At 44.4% G+C, this 25,025-nt stretch overlaps 1 protein-coding gene and 2 non-coding genes across 5 annotated transcripts in view; 2 read left to right on the top strand and 1 right to left on the bottom strand.

Annotated features, from left to right (window-relative positions):
* Positions 1-34: 34 nt before the first annotated feature.
* trnal-cag lies at positions 35-117 on the top strand. Its single transcript has one exon. It is a non-coding gene; the product is annotated as a tRNA-Leu (tRNA).
* Positions 118-8,907: 8,790 nt separating this feature from the next.
* On the bottom strand, positions 8,908-8,990 carry trnal-cag. The gene has a single exon. It is a non-coding gene; the product is annotated as a tRNA-Leu (tRNA).
* A 10-nt stretch (positions 8,991-9,000) lies between these two features.
* Positions 9,001-25,025, top strand: part of LOC119971389 — a 33,308-nt gene continuing 17,283 nt past the window's right edge. The window contains exons 1-3 of one of the 3 annotated variants that reach the window (XM_038806857.1): positions 9,001-9,881; positions 14,503-14,638; positions 21,672-21,801. In XM_038806857.1, coding sequence (XP_038662785.1) covers positions 9,250-9,881; positions 14,503-14,638; positions 21,672-21,801 — 898 coding nt within the window. In that variant the 5' untranslated portion in view covers positions 9,001-9,249. Of the gene's footprint in view, positions 9,894-11,546; positions 13,472-14,502; positions 14,639-21,671; positions 21,802-25,025 lie in introns of those variants that run through there. The other 2 variants (XM_038806856.1, XM_038806858.1) reach the window with 2 other exon arrangements.

The raw sequence follows: 25,025 nt of genomic DNA on the forward strand, positions 1-25,025 counted from the left end.
CGTCAATGGATTTCAAAGGGTGTTTGCATAACTAGTCAGGATGGCCGAGCGGTCTAAGGCGCTGCGTTCAGGTCGCAGTCTCCTCTGGAGGCGTGGGTTCGAATCCCACTCCTGACAGTAGCATTTTTTCCTCTTTTTTTTTCTTTACACCTTCACTCAAATGCTGCTCACAACCCTGCAATTATTCATAAACGTGTAAAATATACGCAGTAACCTGTTGACAAATATTTCACCATTTTTAAAAATAAGTTTAGTGTACCCAATTCATTTTTTCCAATTAAGGGGCAATTTAGTGTGGCCAATCCACCTAACCTGCACATCTTTGGGTTGTGGGGGGTGAAACCCACACAAACACAGGGAGAATATGCAAACTCCACACAGACAGTGACCCAGAGCCGGTATCAAACCTGGGACCGCGGCGCCAAATATTTCACTATTAATGGCAAACATCACAAATTCATTACTTTTTTATAACTATATATGTACCCATTTCCATGAAGCACAGAAAGTAGGCCATGTCAACCATCACATCTGTGCCATTTCTTTTAAATAGTGGCCCAGAGGGCCCAACACAAGGCCACACAAAAAATAACCCTCAAAATGCAGGCAAACAGGACGTGAAGAGCAGAAGGGAGGGGAGAGCAAACAACAGGGAGAGGGAGGGCACTGCCCGCAGACAAACAACAAACTTCCACCCAAGGTGAAGTAAAGGGCCTAGAATAAGACCCTGAAACAGCGAAAGAGGGCGAGAGGGGTGCCGAAAAGGAACATGTAAACTAGCCGTCTCAACTATCTCTAACGAATGTACAGTGTAAATATGTAAAACTTTTAATAAAAATATTTTTAAAAAGAGAGATCCAATTAAATCCACTCCCTGATCATTCTCTATGTCCCTTCAATATTTTCCTTTTTAAGTCCGAATCCAATATGGCGCTGCCTTCTCAACGTTGCCCCTTGCCTGAGGTGTGATGATTCTCAGGTTATATCACCACCAGTCAGCTCTCCCCCTTAAAAAGGAAAGCAGCTTATCTGGGACTATTGCGACTTTACTTTATAGATCCAATTCCCTTCCGTGAGTTATGACTGAATCTACTTCCATCACCTTTCTTTCAGGAGATCTTTTTTTTGCAATTCCGACAATGACTAGGGGCAGTTCTGAGCTTAGTTTTAAGGAATTATTCTGGGCAGGTGAAAGGGGTGCCAATGAGAGAGCATTTTAGTGGCAGTGATCACAATTCAGCTTGATTTGGACCAGTTATGGAAAATGATAAAGATAGATCAGAAGTAGAAGGTTTAAATTGGGGAAAGGCCATTGTTATTAATCAATGGCCCGAAAGGCCTCGTTCTGCACTGTAAATTCTATGATCTATGATCTAAGATGTGATTTGGCGGAAATGGTCTGAAACAGCTGCTTCAAGATAAATCAGTGTCAGAGCAGCCAGAGGCATTCAAGGATAATGGTAGATTGCAGAGCAAATATGCTCTGACAATGAAAAAGTGTAGGATTTCCAAATCTAGAACAAACAGCAATCAAAAATAAGTCAAGGTTTGGGGATTTGTTTATAAATGGGGGCTTTCCGTGTTTGGAAGAATTGGAGGAGGAGTTCGAACTGCCAAATGGGAATGGGTTCCGTTACCTGCAGGTGAGGGACTTTGTGCGGAGGCAGGTTTCGACTTTCCTGCACCTGCTGCCCCAGGGGCTACATGATAAGGTGGTGTCAAAAACGGGAGTGGGGTGTTGTGTTATATAATTTGGAATAACACAAGCTGCCACTTGACGCAGTTTTGAGTAAAAGATGCTCCAGACTTTGAAGTGAGTTCAATGTGTTTTATTGAACTACTAGCACAGTTCTCAATGAGTTCGACTCTCTGATAATCTAAAAGTAGTAACTCAGTCTGACTGAACCAACCTTGCTCTAAGCCATGTGCTGGGGTGTAATGCTGAGGATACATCCTGTCTCACTCTGTAGATGTTGGTCTGTGGAAAGAGGTGGGGTGTGAGTGCCTCACCCCTTTTATAGTGAGATACCACCCCTGAGTGTCCTGACTGCTCATTGGTCGTGACCTATTCTATGTGTTCGTTAGCTGCATGTTTGCATGTCATGACATATGGGAAGGGAAAGTATCGGAGATTTATAAGGAGCTGATGGGGTGGGAGGGAGCCCCGGTAGGCGAGGTGAAGAGCTGGGTGGGGAGTTGGAGGCTGGGTTGTGGGAGGACACCCTGAAGCAAGCCAGTGTATCCTCGTCGGTGTGCCAGGCTTGCCTGATAAAATTCAAGGTGGTCCACAGGGCGCACATGACTGTGGCCTGGATGAGTAGGTTCTTCGAAGGGGTGGAGGATAGGTGTGTGCGGGTGGGCCTGCGAATCATATCCACATGTTTTGGGCATGTCCGAGGCTTAGGGGATTCTGGCAGGGGTTTGCTGACATCATGTCGGAGGTGCTGAAGGTAAGGGTGATTCCAAGTCCAGAGGTGCCGATTTTTGGTGTGTCAGAAAACCCAGGAGTCGGGGGGAGGGGGGGGGGGGGGGGGGGGGGGGGGGGGGGGGGGAGAGAGGCCGATGTCTTGGCCTTTGCCACCCCCCCCCCCCCCCCTCCTCCCCCAGTAGCCTGGAGATGGATTTTATTGGCATGGAGGGACTCGGAGCCTCCAAAGTCGAGAGTGTGGGTTAGCGACATGGCAGGGTTTCTCTGGCTTGAGAAGATTAAGTTTGCCCTGAGGGGATTTTTGGTCTAATTAATTTGATTACATTTTTTGAGGAAGTAATAAGGAGAGTTAATAAGTCGTAGAGTCATAGAATCATACAGCATAGAAAAGGCCCTTTGACCCATCTCGTCCACGCATCAGCAGTGCACATGTAAATACCACTTTTTAAAATTTTATTTATTTATTTTTTAATTTAGAGTATTCAATTATTATTTTCTTTCCAATTAAGGGGCAATTTTTTAGCATGGCCAATCCACCTAACCTGCACATCCTTGGGTTGTGGGGGTGAAACCCACGGAGACATGGGGAGAATGTGCGAACTCCACACAGACACTGACCCAGGGCCGGGATTCGAACCCAGATCCTCAGCGCCACCGTCCCAGGGCTATCCACTGTGCCACATGCTGCCCAGATATCTAAATACTTCTTAAATGTTCTAAGGGTCTCTGCCTCCACCACCCTTTCAGGCAGCGAATTCCAAACTTCCACCACCTTTTAGGTAAAAAGGATTTTCCTCACATCCCCTCTAAATCTCCTGACCCTTACTTAAATCTATACCCCCTGGCCATTGACCCCTCCTCCAGCGGTAAAGGTTTGTTCCTGTCTACGGTATTCTTCTTCAGTGTAACCGAACAGGCACTGACTGCAATGTGACGACTAGGACATTTTCACAGTAACTTCATTGCAGTGTTACTGTAAGCCTACTTGTGACACTAATAAATATTATTATTATTATTGCTCTACTATGCCCCTCATAATTTTCTACATCTCACTCATGTCCCCCCTCAATCTCCTCTGCTCCAAAGAAAACAATCCAAGTCTATCCAATCTCTCTTTATAATTAACATTCTACAGCCCAGGCAACATCCTGGTAAATCTCCTCTACACTCTTATGAGAATATCTTGTTTGGTGTAATCTAAATGGCAAGCATTTCAAATGTCAAGGTCACAAAACCCCACATGGCAGACTGGTCTCTGTGATTGACAGGTGCTCTGACCAATCTGCTTCAATTACGACTTAAAGGACACTGCCTGAAACACATGTGATGATATGAGCAGTGCCATCTTTGGTCCTGGCCACTGCTGATCCTGTCACTCACAATGACATAAGGGAGTAAAAGACTGGAACAGCACGTGCTTGGCATTGGTAGCAAATGCAGCCAAAAGTCCATGGGATCCAAGGGTAAGTGGCAAGTTGTTCCAAATTTACTTCAGTGGAAGGATGCAGAGGGTCAATGGGTATTCGTGTTACTATAAGACCATAAGACATAGGAGTGGAAGTAAGGCCATTCGGCCCATCGAGTCCACTCCGCCATTCAATCATGGCTGATGGGCATTTCAACTCCACCTACCAGCATTCTCCCCGTAGCCCTTAATTCCTCGCGACATCAAGAATTTATCTATCTCTGCCTTGAAGCCATTTAGCGTCCCGGCCTCCACTGCACTCCGCGGCAATGAATTCCACAGGCCCACCACTCTCTGGCTGAAGAAATGTCTCCGCATTTCTGTTCTGAATTTACCCCCTCTAATTCTAAGGCTGTGCCCACGGGTCCTCGTCTCCTCGCCTAACGGAAACAGTTTCTTTGCGTCCACCCTTTCTAAGCCATGTATTATCTTGTAAGTTTCTATTAGATCTCCCCTTAACCTTCTAAACTCCAATGAATACAATCCCAGGATCCTCAGCCGTTCATCATATGTTAGACCCGCCATTCCAGGGATCATCCGTGTGAATCTCCGCTGGACACGCTCCAGTGCCAGTATGTCCTTCCTGAGATGTGGGGCCCAAAACTGGACACAGTACTCCAAATGGGGCCTAACCAGAGCCTTATAAAGACTCAGTAGCACATCGCTGCTTTTATATTCCAACCCTCTTGAGATAAATGACAACATTGCATTCGCTTTCTTAATCACAGATTCAACCTGCATGTTTACCTTTAGGGAATCCTCGACTAGCACTCCCAGATCCCTTTGTATTTTGGCATTATGAATTTTCTCACCGTTTAGAAAGTAGTCTATGCTTGGATTCTTTTTTCCAAAGTGCAAGACCTCACATTTTCTCACGTTGAATTGCATCAGCCATTTCCTGCACCACTCTCCCAAACTGTCTAGATCCTTCTGCAGCCTCCCCACTTCCTCAGCACTACCTGCCTGACCACCTAACTTTGTATCATCGGCAAACTTCGCTAGAATGCCCCCAGTCCCTTCATCCTGATCATTAATATATATGGTGAACAGCTGCGGCCCCAACACTGAACCCTGTGGGACACCGCTGGTCACCGGCTGCCATTCCGAAAAAGAACCTTTTATCCCAACTCTCTGCCTTCTGTCAGACAGCCAATCCTCAACCCATGCCAGTAGCTCACCTCGAACACCATGGGCCCTCACCTTACTCAGCAGCCTCCTGTGTGGCACCTTATCAAAGGCCTTTTGGAAATCCAGATAGACCACATCCACTGGGTTTCCCTGGTCTAACCTACTTGTCACCTCCTCAAAGAATTCTAACAGGTTCGTCAGGCACGACCTCCCCTTACTAACTCCATGTTGACTTGTTCTAATCCGACCCTGCTCTTCCAAGAATTTAGAAATCTCATCCTTAACGATCGATTCTAGAATTTTACCGACAACCGAGGTTAGGCTAATTGGCCTATAATTTTCCATCTTTTGTCTTGATCCTTTCTTGAACAAGGGGGTTACAACAGCGATCTTCCAATCGTCCGGGACTTTCCCTGACTCCAGTGATTTTTGAAAGATCTCAACCAACGCTTCCGCTATTTCTTCAGCCACCTCTCTCAGAACTCTAGTTACTGATAGGTTGTTTCTGGTGGGGTTTCACAGGCTTCAGTATGGGTCCTGTTTGTGATATATTTCAATGTTTTAGACTAAAATGGCACCAAAAATAAGAAGGTACAGCAGGTGGTAAAGAAGGCAAATGGTATGTTAGCCTTCAGAGTGAGAGGATTAAGTACAGAAGCAGGGATGTCTTGCTTCAATTATGCAGGGCCTTGGTGAGGCCATACCTGTGTCCAGTTTTGTCTCCTTATCTGAGGAAGGATGTTTTGACTGTAGCAAGAGTGCAGCAAAGGTTTACAAGACTGATTCCTGGGATAGCAGGACTGACCTTTGAGGAGAGATTGAATTGGTTAGGATTGTATTCGCTGGAGTTCAGAAAAATGAGAGGGGGGGACCTCATAGACACCTATTAAATTCTAATAGGACTAGACAGGGTAGATGCAGGAAGGATGTTCCCGGGTATGTCCAGAACCAGGGATGACAGTCTGAGGATACGGGGTAGACCATTTAGGACAGAGAGGAGGAGAACTTTCTTTGCAATGTGAGTGGTTGGCCTGTGGAATTCGTTACCACGGGAAGTAGTTGAGGCCAAAACATTGCATGTTTTTAAGAAGCAGTTAGGTGTAGCACTTAGGGCGAAGGGGGAATCAAAGGATATGGGGGGGAAAGCGGGATTAGGCTATTGAGTTGGATGATCAGCCATGATCATCATGAATAGTAGAACAGGTTGGAAGGGCTGAATGACCTCATCGTGCTCCTATTTTTTATGTTTGAAAATTTGTTCTGTTGTTGATAGTGCAGAAGAAAGATATGGATAACAGAAATAAACCAATGGACTGAACTGGTCTGGTGGGCATAAACATGGCAATTGGAATTCAATACTTTTGAGCAGGACAGGGCTGCTCAGTGTAACAGTGGTTAGCACTGATGCCTTATGGTGCTGAGGACCCGGGTTCAATCCCACCCTGGGTTACTGTCAGTGTGGAGTTTGCACATTCTCCCTGTGTCTGCGAGGGTTTCGTCCCCACAACCCATAAATGTGCAGGCTAGGTGGATTGGCCATGCTAAATTGCCCTTTAATTAGAAAAAAATAATTGGGTACTCTAAATTTATATATTAAAAAAATTTGAGCAGGACAAACAAGGCAAGGGAATACACAATAAATAGAAGCTCCGACCACACACTTTTCAATTCTGTGGGCATGATGCCAGATGACTGGAGGAGTGCTAATGTTGTACCAGTGATTAAAAAAGGAAGGAAGGGATAACCTGAGCATTTACAGGCCAGTCATTCCAATCTCGGTGGTGGATAATTAATTGGAAACAAATTGTGAGACTATATCATTTAGAAAGGCATAGATTAATTAAGGACAGTTTGATGGATTTGTTAAGGGAATGTCATGTCTAATTTGATTACATTTTTTGAGGAACTAACAAGGAGAATCGATGAGAATAACTTGTTTGGTATAATCCAAATGGATTTTAGCTAGCCAGAGAAGAATAAAGGAACAGAGGGATCTTGGAGTACATGTCCATAGATTCCCTGAAGGTGGCAGGGATCCGGTTTCCTCCCACAGTCCAAAGATGTGCAGGTTAGGTAGATTGGCGATGATAATTGCCCTTAGTGTCAATAAGCTTAGGCGGGGTTACTGGGTTACGGAGATAGGGTGGAGGCGTGGGCTTAAGTTGGGTGCTCTTTCCAAAGGGCCAGTGCAGACTCGATGGGCCAAATGGCCTCCACCTGCACTGTAAATTCTATGATTCTATTCTATGAACAGAACAGGGAGATAATGTAGTGAAGAAGGCACTTCATAGATTTTTATTGAATTCCTACAGTGCAGAAGGAGGTGATTCAGCCCAGCAAGTCTGTAACAACCCTCTGAAAGCATGCTCCTCCCCCCCCCCCCCCCCCCCCCCACCGGGTCAAGCCCTATCGCATTCCCATAACCCAGTAGCCTCAATTAGCGTTTTGGACACTAAGGGGCAATTGATGATGGCCAATCCACCTAACCTGCACATCCAGCATATTTTTCTTTATTGATTTACGGTTCTATATGATAATCTATAGGAACATTAGAAATAGTTGCAGGAGAACAATATTGAGAACAACCCATTGAGCCTGCTTCATCATTCAATATGACCATGGCTGTTCTTGTGCTTCAACTCCACATTCCCACCTGCCCCCCCATTCCCTTGATACTGTGATGGACCAAAATTCTGTTTATCCCAGCCTTAAATATATACAATGATGGTCCATCCACAACCCTCCGTGGTAGAGACTTCCAAAGAGTCACAAACTTTTGAGTGAAGACATTTCTGTTCATCTTAGTCCTAAATGATTGCTCCTTTCCCTGAAACTGTGCCCCCTTTTTCTAGATTCCCCAGTCAGGAGGTACAATGTCTCAGTATCTAGCCTGTTAAATCACTAGTTCATCTTTCTTATTGTGGATGCTCTGCACATTCAGATGAAGTGACTTCCATATTTTTACCACTATTCCCTGCATGTACCTGATGCACCATTACTGAAAACTCTCTGCCTCTTCTTGTCCCACTGTTTGTCTTTATACAACTTCAATAAACTTTTCTATTGACTCAACTTGTCTCTTTGGATTTTAAATCGCCCTTCATCTGAATCCCACTCCCCCCCCCCCCCCCCCCCCCCCTTGTTTAAAGCCATTTTTTCCATAATCTGGTCATTGTACTGGTACACTCTTAAATTTATATGATCTGTCATGCCCTGTCACAATCTGATTACCCGTATCGTTATCCCTGTACTGTAACTAGGTGAGTTACACTAGCAGAGAGCCTGAGAGGCCAAATATCCTCTTTCTTTTATGATTCAGTGTAATGGTACGTGTACATGGAACCCTTCATCTCTTTGGATTGCCACCTGTTCATTTTATTATTTTTATCCAATTAGAAAGATTTTCCAAAGGGAAATGTAGGAATTATTTTACTCCCCACCTCAGCTATATGAGCATGACCTATTAATAATTACATTACAATGAGAAGCTAGAACTTTCAAACAATATTACTGAAGAATCAGTTACATTTTCAAGACACGAGATTTGACAGTTATCAGTTTATTGTTTATCTCTGATTTTATTAGTTCTGTTGTATTAGAGGGGAAAAATATAATTTCAGGACAATATTGAAGGGACACAGAGAGAGGAGAGGTCAGGGAGTGGAACTAATTGGATATCTCTTTGAAAGAATTGGCACAGATATGATAGTCTGAGTGGTCTCCTTTGTGTGCTTAATGCATATGGGCATATACAAAGTAGAAGAAAAATAATGGATTTGTGATGTTTTCCATCAATAGTGAAATATTTGTAAGCAGACTCATGATACTACCTATATTTTACCCATCTGTGAATAATTGTAGGGTTCTGAGCAGCAAAAAAAACAACTGTCAGGAGTGGGATTCGAACCCACGCCTCCAGAGGAGACTGCGACCTGAACGCAGCGCCTTAGACCGCTCGGCCATCCTGACTGTGGCGGCTTTGTCGGGCGAGGCGGCTCTTGTTCGGGACGGCAGCTGTGTGTGATTTGCAGACAATAGGTGTCACCGTCATTGCCGCACCGGGGCAGCAGCTCTGATCATTATATTAGGGCCACAAATAGGCGCTGAGGGATTGAATTGAAAGGCGGACTGGAAGCCTGTGTTTTTGCCTCTCTCGCAACCGCGGTGGTCGGACATTTTTTGTTTGGCAGGGTGAACTCCCACACCCCGCCCCGGCGGGGTCAGTGACATGGCGGCGGCAGCAGCAGCAGCTCGGAAACTGAGTCGGGAAGAGGTGGCGGAGCTGGTGGCTCTGGCCCTGCGCTCCGGCCTCAGCGAGCGGGACATCGCGGGGCTGGCGTCGGTGCAGAAGCTGCTGGGCCGCTGCCGCACCCGCCGCCGAGGCCTGGGGCCTACCGCCGCCGCCCTCGTCCTGCTGCTGCTCCTCCTGCTCTGTACCCCGCTCCCCCAGCCCGCCCTCCGCCTCTGGTTCTGGCTCCGCGGCCTGTCGGCCGACAGGCAGATGTGCGTGCTGGGCTTGCCCGACCTGCACAACACCTTCCGGCGGCCCCTGGACTGCCGGGTCTGCCACAACATCACCGGCGTGGACAGGAAGAGCAACCTGAGCCACGAGGAGTTCCTGCGGGCTTACGCCTACTCCATGCAGCCGGTGGTGGTGGAGGACGGCCAGAGGAACTGGTCGGCCCGGGAGGCCTTCAGCTTCGAGTTCTTCACGCGGATCTACGACAACGACAGCCGGGCCCTGGACAACAGCGGCAGCGAGTGCCAGTTCTTCCCCTACGACACCGAGTTTCTGAACCTGGGGGATGTTTTCAGTATGGAGGCTGGCCGTGTTGGCATGCACAGCAATGCCAAACCTTGGTACATTGGATGGTGTGTGTGAGACCATTCAGCAATTTCAATTTCCTTGTATGGTTCGGGGAGAATTACACACACAGGAGAGAGGATAGTGGAGTACCAGTCAGTAATCTGAGCTTTTTCCTCTTCCGCGAGGAAAAGAACAGGACCTTGGAGAGCCCTCCATTTAACATTGAGATCCAAAAAGACGAGGTGTTGGGCGTCTTGAAAAATATTACGGTAGATAAGTCCCCAGGGCCTGACGGGATCTACCCCAGAATAATGAAGGAGGCTAGAGAGGAAATTGCTGAGGCTTTGACAGAAATCTTTGGATCCTCATTGTCTTCAGGTGATGTCCCGGAGGACTGGAGAATAGCCGATGTTCCTTTGTTTAAGAAGGGTAGCAAGGATAATCCAGGGAACTACAGGCCGGTGAGCCTTACGTTAAATTACTGGAGAGAATTCTTCGAGACAGGATGTACTCTCATTTGGAAGCAAATTTACGTATTAGCGAGAGGCAGCACGGTTTTGTGAAGGGGAGGTCGTGTCTCACTAACTTGATATGGTTTTTCGAAGAGGTCACAAAGATGATTGATGCAGGTAAAGCAGTGGATGTTGTCCATATGGACTTCAGTAAGGCCTTTGACAAGGCCCCTAATGGCAGACTGGTACAAAAGGGGAAGTCACACAGAATCAGGGGTGAGCTGGCAAGATGGATACAGAACTGGCTAGGTCATAGAAAGCAGAGTAGCAGCAATGGAAGGGTGCTTTTCTGATTGGAGGGCTGTGACTAGTGGTGATCCGCAGGGATCAGTGCTGGACCTTTGCTGTTTGTAGCATATATAAATGATTTGGAGGAAAATGTAACTGGTCTGATTAGTAAGTTGCAGACGACATAAAAGTTGGTGGAATTACGGATAGCGATGAGGACTGCCGGAGGATACAGCAGGATTTAGATCGTTTGGAGACTTGGGCGGAGAGATGGCAGATGGAGTTTAATCCAAACAAATGTGAGGTAATGCATTTTGGAAGGTCTAATACGGGTAGGGAATATACAGCGAAGGGTAGAATCCTCAAGAGTATTGACTGTCAGAGAGATCTAGGTGTACAGGTCCACAGGCCACTGAAAGGGGCAACACTGGTGGAGAAGGTAGTCAAGAAGGCATACGGCATGCTCGCCTTCATTGGCCGGGGCATGGAGTATAAGAATTGGCAAGTCATGTTGCAGCTGTATAGAACCTTAGTTAGGCCACACTTGGAGTACAGTGTTCAATTCTAGTCGCCACACTACCAGAAGGATGTGGAGGCTTTAGAGAGGGTGCAGAAGAGATTTACCAAGATGTTGCCTAGTATGGAGGGCATTAGCTATGAGGAGCGGTTGAATAAACTCGGTTTGTTCTCACTGGAATGACGGAGGTTGAAGGGCGACCTGATAGAGGTCTACAAAATTATGAGGGGCATAGACAGAGTGGATAGTGAGAGGCTTTTTTCCCAGGGTAAAGGAGTCAATTACTAGGGGGCATAGGTTTAAAGGTGCGAGGGGCAAGGTTTAGAGGAGATGTACGAGGCAAGTTTTTTTGCACAGAGGGTAGTGGGTGCCTGGAACTCGCTGCCGGAGGAGGTGGTGGCAGCAGGGACGATAGTGACGTTTAAGGGGCATCTTGACCAATACATGAATAGGATGGGAATAGAGGGATGCGGACCCAGGAAGTGTCGAAGATTTTAGTTTGGACGGGCAGCATGATCGGCGCGGGCCTGGAGGGCCGAAGGGCCTGTTCCTGTGCTGTACTTTTCTTCGTTCTTTGAAAAGGAAAAAGTGCCAAGGGCCACGATAAGTTTGGAAGGATATGAGCGAGTTCCCTTGATTTGCTGTTATCACACATGTGGACTTCAGCGGCTAAAGATTATAGGAACATGGAGAGATGTAAATGAACAGGACCTTGGAGAGCCCTCCATTTAACAGAAAAGGGGGCATGTGACAATCATCAACTACCGTGTAAATTGGGGCGAATGTCATGTGAACAAGGAGCAGGAGTAGGCCATTCTGCACTGCGAGCCTGCTCCACCAGTTAATAAGATCGTGGCTGATCTGATAGTAACTTCAAATCTGCACTCCGCCTAATCCTGATAACCTTTGCCCCCCCGCCTTGCTTACCAAGAATCTATCCACCGCTGCCTTAAAAATATTCAAAGACTGAGTGGGATTTACTGGCTGACGGGGAAATTCTGGTCTCACGCCAGTGCATGGGTTTCCCGGTAGCGAGGGGTGCTGTCAACAGGAAATCCTGTTGCAAACAGTGGGACCGGTAGATCCCGCTGGCGAGCTGCCTTCCCAGTGCTGAAAAACACGGTGTCGGTAAATCCCACCCTCTGTTTTGGGAAGAGAGTTCAAAGATTCTCAACACTTATGGCCTCAGCTCCATTTTTGAATGAGCATCCCCTTATTTTAAATAGTGACTCCTAGTTCTAGATCCTCACACAAGAGGAAACATCCTCTCCACATCTACACTCTCAAGACCCCTCATGATCTTGTATGTTTCAATCAAATCGCCTCTTATTCTTCTAAACTCTAGCATATAAAAACCTAGCCTGTCTAACCTTTCTTCATAAAACAATCCACCAATATACCAAGTATTAGTCTGGTAAACCTTCTCTGAGCTACCTGCAATGCATTGATTGACATTTTTCTTTAAATAAGGTGACCAGTACAGTACTCCAAATATGGTCTCACTAGTGTCTAGTACAACTGAAGCATAACCTCTATTTTTGTGTTCAATTCCCCTTGCAATAATGATTACATTTTATTAGCTTTCCTAATTACTTGCTGTACCTGCACACTAGCCTTTTGTGATTCATGCCCTAAGACACCCAGATCCCTCTGCATCTTGGTGCTCTGCAATCTCTCAATGTTTCGATAATTTGCTTCTTCCTGTCAAAATGGGAAATTTCCCATATTATACACTCAATTAGAGGAAACTTTGGCATTGCACAATTGTTTTAGTTAGAGGCCATGTGACAGCAACTTATTCTGAAACCGAGAAATTCAAGAGTATGGTGGTGATTCACAAAACATATGAATCTGCCATTAGCCATACTGATGGCGATGGATTAATTAAAACTTTCAAGGTGATGAATGATTTGAAAAGTGGAAACTTAATCCATAGCTTTAGAAAGGATGAGATGGATGGACAATAGAAAAGAAAGTTGGAGATCGTCTTGTGACCAGATTAATGCATGCACATTTAAATTCCAAAAGAAAGGCAGACCAACAGTGAGATTTGAGAAATTACATTAGAAAATGTTGGAGAGGGGGAAATTTACCAAAAATGGTTCACCTAATAAGGAGAACGGAAATTGAGCAATCAGTTCGGAGGTGAAATAAATGGAAGATTCACAGACTACAAGGGATAGCTTTAGAAGTGATCTAAAGGAGTAGTGATTGCAGGGCAGGAAGGCAATAACCTGCACTTGAAAGAAATTAATTAGCAACAAGGTAGGAGGACCACAACCTGTAATCTGCCAACCATTCAAGAATTTTTATATTCCATGCATGACATTAGTTTTGAGTTTATGGCAAACCTTGGTTTTGGTATTGTGGACTCGTATTCAAGAAGGTGAGTTACTGAAGAATATCCTGTATAACAATCTTGCACTAAATGCAGTTGTGAATCATGTTTTGGGCCACATCTAGAAGTGTGCATCCTCCAAATTATCAAAGAAGAGGAAATCAGCATATATCTACAATTTTCCATAAAGCGCTGTTTTGATATTGCAAGCTGGTACTGATACTGTTTCGTTAGAATTGCCTGTTTATTGAACAGCAGGTGATCAGCATGTTAGATTGGCAGCATCTGTTCTCACTGTACAAGGTCACAGTGGTATATGCGCTGTTTTGCCCAGCTGTTTTATTTAATTTTTTTCCCTGGCCTCAGCATTGAAAAAGGGCCAATGTAATATGTAGTTAAGTGAAAAAACAGAAACTGCTGGAAAAGCTCTGGTTGGGCAGCGTCTGGGCAGAGAGAAACAGCTTTAAGAAGCCGGGCTAAAATATTAAATGGGAATTGTGAATTAGGATAAAATTTCCAGGTGGTTATAAAGAGCAAATAAATTGTACAGACAAATTATTTTTTAAATTATTCAGGAAATGAAGGCATCTGCCCCATTCCTTGATTATGACTTTCAAGTTGAAAGATAGTGGGGAGAAAATTAAATACTCCAGCTGCACCAATTGTTTAAAATTGAACCTGTTCCAACATGAATCTGCAGTTCTTTAGGATATGTAACCTGCAGTAAAATGCTGCGTGTTTGTAGTCCGTATTAAGATGTCATTTACATAGGATACAGTTTAGATTGGAATGAAGAAATAGGGCCATATTTTCTGGTCTCCAGATTGACCCAGACTGAATGTATGACTGAAGATGGGCATCAGGACCCTGTGGAATACCTGACAGGTGGATCTACATGAAAAATTTGTAGCTCAAACCACGCTCCCCCACCCCTCTTGTGCGCTCGCTGTTTATTACACCACCAGCGAGTTATTGCCGACAAATGTGGTGAAATTTGCATCTGTGGGTGTGTGGTGGCAGGAGAGGAGGGGGTGAACTAATCCCATGTGATAATGTTGACTTCTGCTTTCATCTCACAGGAGTAACTGTGATTCCAGTGCAGCAAGTGTCCTGAGGCAGCACTACAAGCGACCATATTTTATCCCAGCCATTTCTGAATCTAGTAAAATGGATTGGATATTCATGGGAGTACCAGGACACGGAGCCCACATGCACGTAAGAGTGAGAAAGTGATTGCTCATTTGTTCTAGCGAATGGCTGCATAATGTCATTGCTATAATGTAATGCCAACACAAACTGGAGCATCTCCCTTTTGCTTTGTAGCTGCATCCTGGGCTTTAGACCGACACGTTCGAGACAGTTGTGAAACCAGAATAGGGACTGCTTGCCACATGCCACCATTCCCAATAATGTTGAAAGTAATCTCGTTTTTAAAATAAATTTAGAGTACCCAATTAAGGGGCAACTTAGCTTGGTCAATTCACCTACCTGCCCATTGTTTTAGGTTGTGGTGGTGAGATCCATGCAGACACAGGGAGAATGTGCAAACTCCACGTGGACAGTGACCGGAGGTCGGGATCGAACCCAAGACCTCAGCGCCGTGATGCAGCAGTGCTAACCGCGGTGCTGCCCCAAATAAACCCATTCTAATGAATCTTGTACACCAATCCAGCCGAAAAGTTTGGAATTTGTCTTCATGCCAAACCTTACTGTACTTCCCAATAATTAATTGTAGGTGATGATCTAAGGTACCTGAGATATCTTGGAGCTTTATAATTCAAGAATTCTGGTAAAATCCAGCAGAATGTGCTCCTTTAACAACTTAAAAAGAAAGCATCTTATTTTACAAATTTGTTCCAATAAAATGCCATTTCCACAAGCATTTTTCTTTGCCATGCAATCCAATAGATTATATAGCAGTTGTCTGCTGTTACAAGCATAGTGTGCGGATTGACACCTGTGGAAAGGCCGTACTGTGACAAGCGCGCATACTTTATAGCACTTCCGCAGTCAAATCAACTCCAGGGTTTCAGCCCATAGCTCTGTCGAGTAGGCAAGAGTGGAGCAAAAGAAAAGGCAGATGCATTAACTTGAGCAGTGGAGGAGAGGCATTGGAAAAATGGTCAATGGTTACAGAGAGGGTGAGGAGGACAAGATGGGGTACCACAACATGGTTACAGTCACAGGATGTCATCTGTGACTTTCAAATGGGTCCATTTTCTATCAGGGACGGAAACCTGATTGGACAAAAATAAGGAGTTGCAGAAAAGATGGACACAGATTTGGAGGGTGATACCACTCTCAGGAATATAAAAGGAGTCATAATCATAGAGGGCTGCAGCACAGAAAAGGACCTTAGGTCCATCACATCTGCGCCAGTCAAAAACAACCGCCTAACTATTCTAATCCCATTTTCCAGCACCTGGCCCAGAGCCTTGTAGGCCCTGAGATTGCAAGTGCACATCTAAATACTTCTTAAATGCTATGAGGGTCTCTGCCACCACCACCTTTTCAGGCAGTGAGTTCCAGACTCCCACCAGCCTCTGGGTGAAAAAAGGTTTTCCTCACATCCCTTCTAAACCTGCGCCTTACTTTAAATCTATGCTCCCTGGTCATTGATCCCTCCACCAAGGGGAAAAGTTTCTTCCTGTCTACTTTATCTATGTTAATCTTTTACATCTCAATCATGTCGCTCCTCTGCTCCAAGGAAAATAACCCCAGTCTATCCAATCTCTCTTCATAACTGAAACTCTAGCCCAGGCAACATCCTGGTAAATCTCGTCTGCACCCTTTCAAGTGCTATCACATGTGGATTCAGAACTACTCCCCATGCTCCAGCTGGGGCCTAACCAACATTTTATACAGTTCCAGCATAACGTCCCTGCTCTTAAACGCAATGCCTCGGCTAATAAACGCAAGTGTACCATATGCCGCCTTAACCACTGCATCCGCCTGCTCTACTACCAAGGGTCCTCTAATTCTCTGTACTTTCCAGGGTTCTGCCATTTGTATTCCCTTGCCTTGTTTATCCTGCCCAAGTGCATTACTCATACTTATCCAGATTGAATTACATTTACCACTGATGAGCCCATCTATATCCTCCTGTAATCTAAAGTTATCCTCCTCACTATTTACCACTCCACCAATATTCATATCACCCGCGAACTTACTGATCAACCCTCCTACATTCATGTCTAAATCATTTATATAAACCCCAAACAGCTCAGGGCCCAACACTGATCCATGTGGGACCCCACTGCCTCATGCTTCTGCCACTCAGCCAATTCTGGATCCAGTTTGCCAAATTTCCTTGGATCCCATGGGCTCTTACCTTTGCTTTCAATCACCCATGTGGGACCTACGTCAAATGCATTTCGCTCATCTACACACCTGGTCACCTCTTCTAAAAAATTCAATCAGTCATGACCTCCCCTTAACAAAACCATGCTGACAGTTCTCAATTAATCCCTGCCTCTCCAAATGCAGATTAATTCTGTCTCTCAGAATTGCTTCCAATAGCTTCCCCACCACTGAGGTTAGACTGACTGGCTGTAGGAAAGGGTATATTGGAAGATCGAGCAGGATTTTATAAAGACAATGGGACCAAAAGCAATTTTGAGCTGCCCAATGTGAGGAGGATGTCCTCCACGTGAAGATGGAACTTCGTATCCACAAGGACTGTGGATGATCACTCTTAACAATGTTATCATGGACAAGATGCTTTTACGGCAGGTAGATTGGCAAAGAGGTTTTTCTCTGCAGTTGGCCCTTTCACTACCTGATGCATGCCCAGCCTGGCAGGTATATCCTCAGGTCTTGGTCAGCTTGGACAAGAATGATGCTACCTAGCCACTATTGGTGATGGATGTGAATCTCTTATCCGGAGTACATTCTGTGTCCTTGCTACCCTCAGTTCTTCCAAGTGGTGTGTAACTTGGATAGTATTGATTTGTCAGCTGAGGGAGGGTGATGTGTGGTAATCAGCAGAATATTTACATACCCATAAAATAGGCAAAATACCACAGATGCTGGAATCTGAAACCAAGAACAGAGGATGCTGGAAAAAACCAGCAGGTCTGGCAGCATCTGTAAGGAGCACAGTTAAAGCTTCGAGCCCGCTTGACTCTTTTTCAATTTCAATACCAACGTTTGATCTGAGTCTTCAATGGGATATAGATCAATGAAGTGAGTAGGCAAACAATTGGCAGATGAAGTATAATGTGGGGAACATGTGAGGTTATCCACTTTGGCAGGAAAAATAGAAGAGCATAATGTTATTTAAATGGTGAGACTATGGAATGCTGCATGAAAGAGGGATTTGAGTGTCCTTGTACATAAAGCACAAAAGGTCAGCGTGTAGGTATAGAAAGTAATTCGGAAGGAAAATAGAACGTTGGCCTTTATTGCAGGGGGTGGAGTATAAAGGTAAGGAAGTCTTGCTGCAACTGTACAGGGAATTGGTGATACTACACCTCAAGTACTATGTTGATCACCTTACTCAAGGCGTGTTGGGGGGGGGGGGGGGTACCTCCTTTGGGAGCAGTTCAGAGAGGGTTCAGTGGGCTTATTCTGGGATGAGTGGTTTACCTTGTGGGGTTTGTCCTGTGAGGAAACTTCAAGTAGGTTGGGCCCATCTCCATTGGAGATAGAATGATGAGAAGTGATCTTATTGAAGCATATAAGATTCTGAGAGGTCATGACATGCTCGATGCTGAGAGACTTTACCCTTTGTGGGAATCTAGAACTAGGCTGTACAGTTTAAAAATTAGTGGCCTTCCATTTAAAATGGAGGTGAGGAAGAATTACTTCTCTTAAGGGTTGTTAATCTTTGGAATTATTTTCCCCAGAGAGCAATGGAGGCTGGATCATTGAATATATTCAAGGCACAGTTGGATAGATTTTTAATTGACAGGAGTTGAGGGTTATGATGAGAAAGCAGGAAAGTGGAGTTAAGATGACAGTTGGAACAGACATTATCTTACTGAATTGTGGAGCAGGTTTGAGGGGGCAAAATGGTCTACTCCTATTACGTTCTTGAGAGCCATTATACTTCATGGGGTCTGGTTGCCATGTATTAAAAACAATTTAGAGTCACTGGAGAAGGTGTCAAAAGATTTAGAGATGTTACAGAAATACAAAGTTATGCCCATCAGGAAATGAGAAACAGACTAGCTCTCTTTTCTCTTAAAAAGAGAGGCTGCTGGTCTGCCAAATAAGCAATTGGACATTTTGAAATTAAATGAAGTGAAAATCGCTTATTGTCACAAGTAGGCTTCAAATGAAGTTACTGTGCAAAGCCCCTAGTCGCCACATTCCGGCGCCTGTTGGGGAGACTGGTACGGGAATTGAACCGTGCTGCTGGCTTGCCTTGGTCTGCTTTAAAAGCCAGCGATTTAGCCCTGTACTAAACCAGCCCTGTGCTAAACCAGCCCCATGAGACTCGTTGAAGTCTCCCACGGCTGTTCCCCACTGTGTCACTCGCTCTTGTGGGTCTGCCCTGTCAGTGGCAGCCAAAACTGATGACAAGTACCCCAGGTATGGCCTAACCAAGGTTCACTACAATTTGAGCAGAGTTTCTCTACTTTTCAATTCTACCTTTCCAGAAACAATGCCAGTGCGGGTCAGGGGAAAGCTCTTCACTGGCTGGAGTCATACCCAGCAGAAAGGAAGATGAATGTGAACATTGGAAGCCTATCATCTCAGCCTCAGGAGTTCTTCATGGTAGTGTCCCATCATCTCCAGCTGCTTCATCAAATAACTTCCATTCCATCATAAGTTTGCGTCAGGAGTCATTGTTGAAGACTCCCAAGAGCATTCCCACTGAATGTCCATCACTATGTCATCACCTTTTGTAGGTCTGCCCTGTCAATGGAACTTGTACTGACGAGGAATCCAGAGTATAGGAAGTCCTATGTACTTATTGAAAAAAAAGGTTCCAAAGACACGGCATGGAGATAGTCTCTCCTATGCCTCCTATTTTACCATGCTGTTGAGTCAGTTCTTCTAAAACGTCATCATCACTCCATAATCAAATAAAACCAATTTAAAAATAATTTTCAATCGACAAGGACTGAACTAGAAAGACTGTTAAGTATACTTCATGGAATAACAGTACAAAAGAAGAGATTGGGCTCAGTACTAACTCTGAAGTGGATACTATCTGTTCTAATCCTGGTTCTCTTCCCTTTCCCTGTTTCCCTTTTATAATTTTCCATTTCAAATACTAAGCCATTTTTCTTTTCAACGGTGACTGTGTCCTGTCTCAATAGCCACTTGTTTTTATATTTCAATAACCCCTCTATGAGCAAAACATTATTTTACATTTCCCCTTCATTCTTCTAACTAATGATAGTCCTGACTGTTGCATTTGTTATTGATTCATCAATCAATGGGAATAAGTTTTCTACCGCTCTCAAACCTTTCATGATTTTTAAAACCCTTTGTTAGGCCCCGTCTCAACCTTCTTTGTCCGAATTTGTAAAAAGCCATAATTTTTTGAACTTCCTCAAATATTTAATTCCTGGTATTAATCTTTTGATTCATTGCTGTATTTGTTTCCAGGGCTGAAATAACCTCCTGCACAAAATACTCTATTCTGTGCCTTAACCAATGTCTTGCACAAATTCAGCATCTCTTCCCTATTTTTTTATATTCAGTGCCTATTTAGTGGTTATTTACAATAAAGGATTGTTAATTTGGTGACTGTAATTCCACTTATGGTCCATGCAGTGTGGTTTTTGTCATAACAACCTTTAAGCTGATCAATTTGGTTATGCAAATAATACAACTTGGTTCTCCGAGTCCAACAATGTCATAGCATGCTCCAATCCAAGAGAGACAAAACAAGACCTGGAGCAACCTGTTCTGGCCTTCCAGGTCCTCTGCAGGTGTGTGGCACTGGAATTTAAGCATACTTTGCCTTTAAAAGAAAATGGGTTCTGTTGTACGGTTATACAGCCTGATTTACATCAACTGAAGTCTGCCACCTCACAAGGACCTTACCAATCCACCTGCTGCTCGCCTCCCATCACACCAGCCTATATGACTAAGACCACCGTGGGAAGGAATAACAGCAAAGACCTGGTGGCAACAGGAATGGACCCAATGCACTACCTTAAAAACCACTTCCTCATCACAGATCCCGTAGCCCACCCAGCATTGGGCACTCCTCAGCCGTTTCCACATTGGAGCCTTTGTGCAGGAAATTGGCACAAGTGGGGTCTTTCAGGGAACCCGAACTGCAGCTGTGGTGCACCCCAATCAATGACTCTCATTGAAGACTGCCCCTGATGAAATTCAGTAGCAGGCTCCGAGAGCTCCATTTAGGGTTCAGATTTTTCTTTCCCTTTTGCTCCATCACTAAAATGACTATAGAATAGGAATGCTGGAATTGACATTTTAAATCATTTTAAGACATTCTAATTGTGTCCTTGTATGAAGCTCATTTAATTATATTGCTGGTTTTAAGATTTAAAACTGCCATACAGAAAGGTTAAGTGGAAATAGGAAAAAGGAGTCAAAGGGATAGGCAGGAAAGGAGAGTTTGAAGCGACAATCGTATCAGCCGTGAATTTATCACAGAAGTCTTACAACACCAGGTTAAAGTCCAACAGGTTTGTTTCGAATCACTAGCTTTCAGAGCACAGCTCCTTCCTCAGGTGGTTCACCTGTGCTCGCCCCAGTCCAGCGCCGGCATCTCCACATCATGAAGTTATCAAATGGCAGAGCAGGCTCGAGAAGTCGAATGTCCCACTCCTCCTAATTCGTATGCTCATATGAAAGAGCTTCATCTTGAAGGTGAATATGAAGCTGTCTCTTTAATTCCCCAGTTCTATAATATTTGTTTAGGGAATGGGTTTTAGTGGGTTTTTACAGTACAGCTGTTGGTCTGAAGCAGTTATTACGCAAATGAAACCTGACTGTGGAGTTGGAGCCTAGACTGACACCACTGGAAGAGTGGGGGTGGTTTGCTTAGCTGTGTTTGAGTCAGTTTTGGCCTTCACACCCAAATTGCACTTTCTGAAGCCGTTTTAGGTTTCAATAATTCCAAACATGCAGATTATGAATACATCACACAAGTTTATTTTCCTTCACCTGCCTCACATTACAAATATAGGCCGAGTCCAAGCCTATCATCTTAAGCTATCTGACCTGTTACTACGTACAGATCATGACCGTTGAACTTTAACCATATGCGTTCCTTACATTTGATGTTAAAATGATTTAGTAACTTTTTTTTTCCTTTTAGATTGATGATGTTGATAATCCCTCATGGCAGGCCCAAATCAGAGGCATCAAACACTGGAAACTAGAACCTCCAGCAGAATGCTATTACGAATGTTCTTCTCTGGAAGCCATTGTGTACCCTGGGCAGATCAGTAAGTACTATATACACACTCGCAACTCTCCCAAATATTTATAACATTGGAAAGAAGTGATGACTCCTAAACTTCACGTTACAGCTAAATTTTACAGTCTTATTCTTCGGGACCAAGATTATACATTGAGTCCAGGGTTCCCACAGGACTATACTTGTATCTGATTGCATTAAACAATTCAGGCTTGTCACCAAACACTCTGTGCTGCTTGGAAACGGAACATTACAATTTAGTATTATGCAATCAGTTGTCAGTCAGGGATTAATGTGCACGCTGAATTTCGATTGGCTGTGTCCCAAGCCTCGCTTTGACAGTGGTTGAACTGCTATTGAAAACCAGCCCAGTGAGCTATTGGAGTTTAATACTGGATAATTCACTTTGTGCATCAAAAATAAAGGCAGTCTGTCAGTGGTGTTAGCTGGTCCCTCAATGCGGCATTATATTTGAATTGCACATTTATTGTTGGGTTGGAGATCAAATGACCACAACAGACAGGAGATCTGATTGTGTGTGCACCGAGTCATTTCAGATAGTTTCTGAACAATGGAATCATTTTATACCATCGTCTTCTGACAGAGTCTAATATTTTGAACTAAATTTTACAGCTGGACCCCCAACTAAACAGGCCATGTTTACCTTGTACAGAGTGATTGTGGAAAGAAGAAATAAAGTACCCTTTGTGATCTTAAAACCAGGACAAGTTATATTTCAGATTTTGCTTTTTTAAAATGTCTCTCAACCATTATAGGATGTAGAAGTTTCACAATAGAGGGTGGCACGGTGGCGCAGTGGTTAGCACTGCTGTCTCACAACGCTGAGGACCCGCGTTCGATCCCGTGTCCGTGTGACGTTTGCCCATTCCCCCCATGTCTGCGGGAGTCTCACCCCCACAACCCAAAGATGTGCAGGGTAGGTGGATTGGCCATGCTAAATTGCCCCTTAAGTGGAAAAAAATAATTGGGTACTCTAATTTTATTAAAAATCAAAAAAAAGTGTCAGATTAAATCAAATTTAAGGGCAGCGCGGTAGCCTTGTGGATAGCACAATTGCTTCACAGCTCCAGGGTCCCAGGTTCAATTCCGGCTTGGGTCACTGTCTGTGTGGCGTCTGCACATCCTCCCCGTGTGTGCGTGGGTTTCCTCCGGGTGCTCCGGTTTCCTCCCACAGTCCAAAGATGTGCAGGTTAGGTGGATTGGCCATGATAAATTGCCCTTAGTGTCCAAAATTGCCCTTAGTGTTGGGTGGGGTTACTGGGTTATGGGGATACGGTGGAGGTGTTGACCTTGGGTAGGGTGCTCTTTCCAAGAGCCGGTGCAGACTTGATGGGCCGAATGGCCTCCTTCTGCACTGTAAATTCTATGATATCTATGAAATCCAAAGGCGGTTACACCATGACAATGTCCAGATTTAATCCTTCGTTAAATTTGTTGTGAATTAACCGATTGGAGGAAACATGAAGAGGAGGAGGAGGGCAGAAATAATTTCCACTGTTGTGAGTGGCACGGTCGCACAGTCGCTTCACAGCTCCAGAGTCTCGGGTTCGATTCCTGGCTTGGGTCACTGTCTGTGCGGAGACTGCACGTTCTCCCCGCATCTGCGTGGGTTTCCTCTGGGTGCTCCGGTTTCCTCCCACAGTCCGCAGTGCAGGTTAGGTGGACTGGCCATGCTAAATTGTCCTTGGTGTCCAAAAGAAGGTCAGGTGGGGTTACTGTGTTACAGGGTGGGGTGGTGGTGTGGGCTTGGTTAGGGTGTTCTTTCCAGGTGCTGGTGCAGACTTGATGGGCCAAATGGCCTCCTTCTGCACTGTAAATTCTATGATATTCAATGAATGATGGGTCAGGCACTTGTGAGTTTGAAAGTATGAGTAACCTTGGAGAGCTTTTCCCCAGAATGTGTACTTAGAAGGAGCTAGACAATTGTGAGTGGCAAGGAAGACAAGAAAATGGTTGGAAATGTCCTTGTGTTTGGACCCCCCCCCCCCCCCCCCCCCACTGAGAAGTATGTGTAGATGCCCCGTGTCGTGGGCAATTCTATCTCTCCCTATTTTGTTGCACACCATCAACAATGGGTGAAGAAGGACCGTGGGCATTGTAGCAAAAATAACCCAGTGTGAGACACTGCTTTAATAGAGGAAGGGGCAAAAAAAAAAATTGAATAACATATATTTAAATAATTGATAGTCAATCTAGTTGGATCCTATAGATGGTTAATTGAAGAGAGAACCTCAATAGCACAGAGGCCAACAAAGAATCCAAGTTCATCAGGAATTCAGCTCATTGATTGTAGTGGAACTGCAGTCAAGTATTTGTTAGTGCATGTAGGAAAGGCCTGATGTTTTTAAGTGTTAAGTGGGCGTTTCTCTGCTTGTTAAAGATAGTACAGTTTGAAAAGCCACAGGCACTGAGCCAAACCTGTACTATTATAGAATAACACATTACTAGTCAACCATTAACCCATGTGTATCATGCAAAGCAAAGGTACCAATCGCATGACAGATGGCTGAAACATTTGGTCCCAGGACACCACTATTATTTTAGAAGGCACCTGAAGAATGCAACAAAATACTAAACTGGAGCTTAACTTTTATTTATAATATCACACATACAGCCATGCCTTGGCACACAAATCATGGAACTTTCATCATTTACAAAATAAACATGGTGTACTGCTGCTATAAACAGAGATTCATTAGAAAAAAAATTGCATTTATTCAAGAGCCTGTGTCATGTACTAGTTGAACAATATGAATTGTTATTTTAAAAAATCCAACAGAGCAAAACCCAGACCGTGTTGCATTTCAAGTAAATTGTTTCTAAGTTATGGTACTTTTAAAACAAAAAGAGAAATCATTGCATCAATTAGTAATTGTCAATTTTTTAATTGACTATGTGCGGTACTGTACTGTTCCTGCAAGAGAATTATTTCAGTGCAACTTGGAGTGCACTCTCTGTTATTGCATTATAGTATATTTAATCTTTTTACTTGGGAACATGCAAAAAAGGCTGAATAAAATCAGTCAACCCATCCACCAGGTCCCATCCCGATTATACCACAACCTCCAGGTAAATTAACCCACCCTTGGAGACGCACAATCTCCTGGGAGAGAGACACAGCCGGAATGAAAGTTTTGTGCCAATGTCGAGGGGGCAAAAACGTTTGGGAAACCCCTCTCCAAAAAATGCAATCCAAGAGACAGCTCCAAGAGATTTTGATACCTGATATTG

This window comes from Scyliorhinus canicula, chromosome 9 (genome assembly GCF_902713615.1).
Source record: "Scyliorhinus canicula chromosome 9, sScyCan1.1, whole genome shotgun sequence".
Lineage (NCBI taxonomy): Eukaryota > Metazoa > Chordata > Chondrichthyes > Carcharhiniformes > Scyliorhinidae > Scyliorhinus > Scyliorhinus canicula.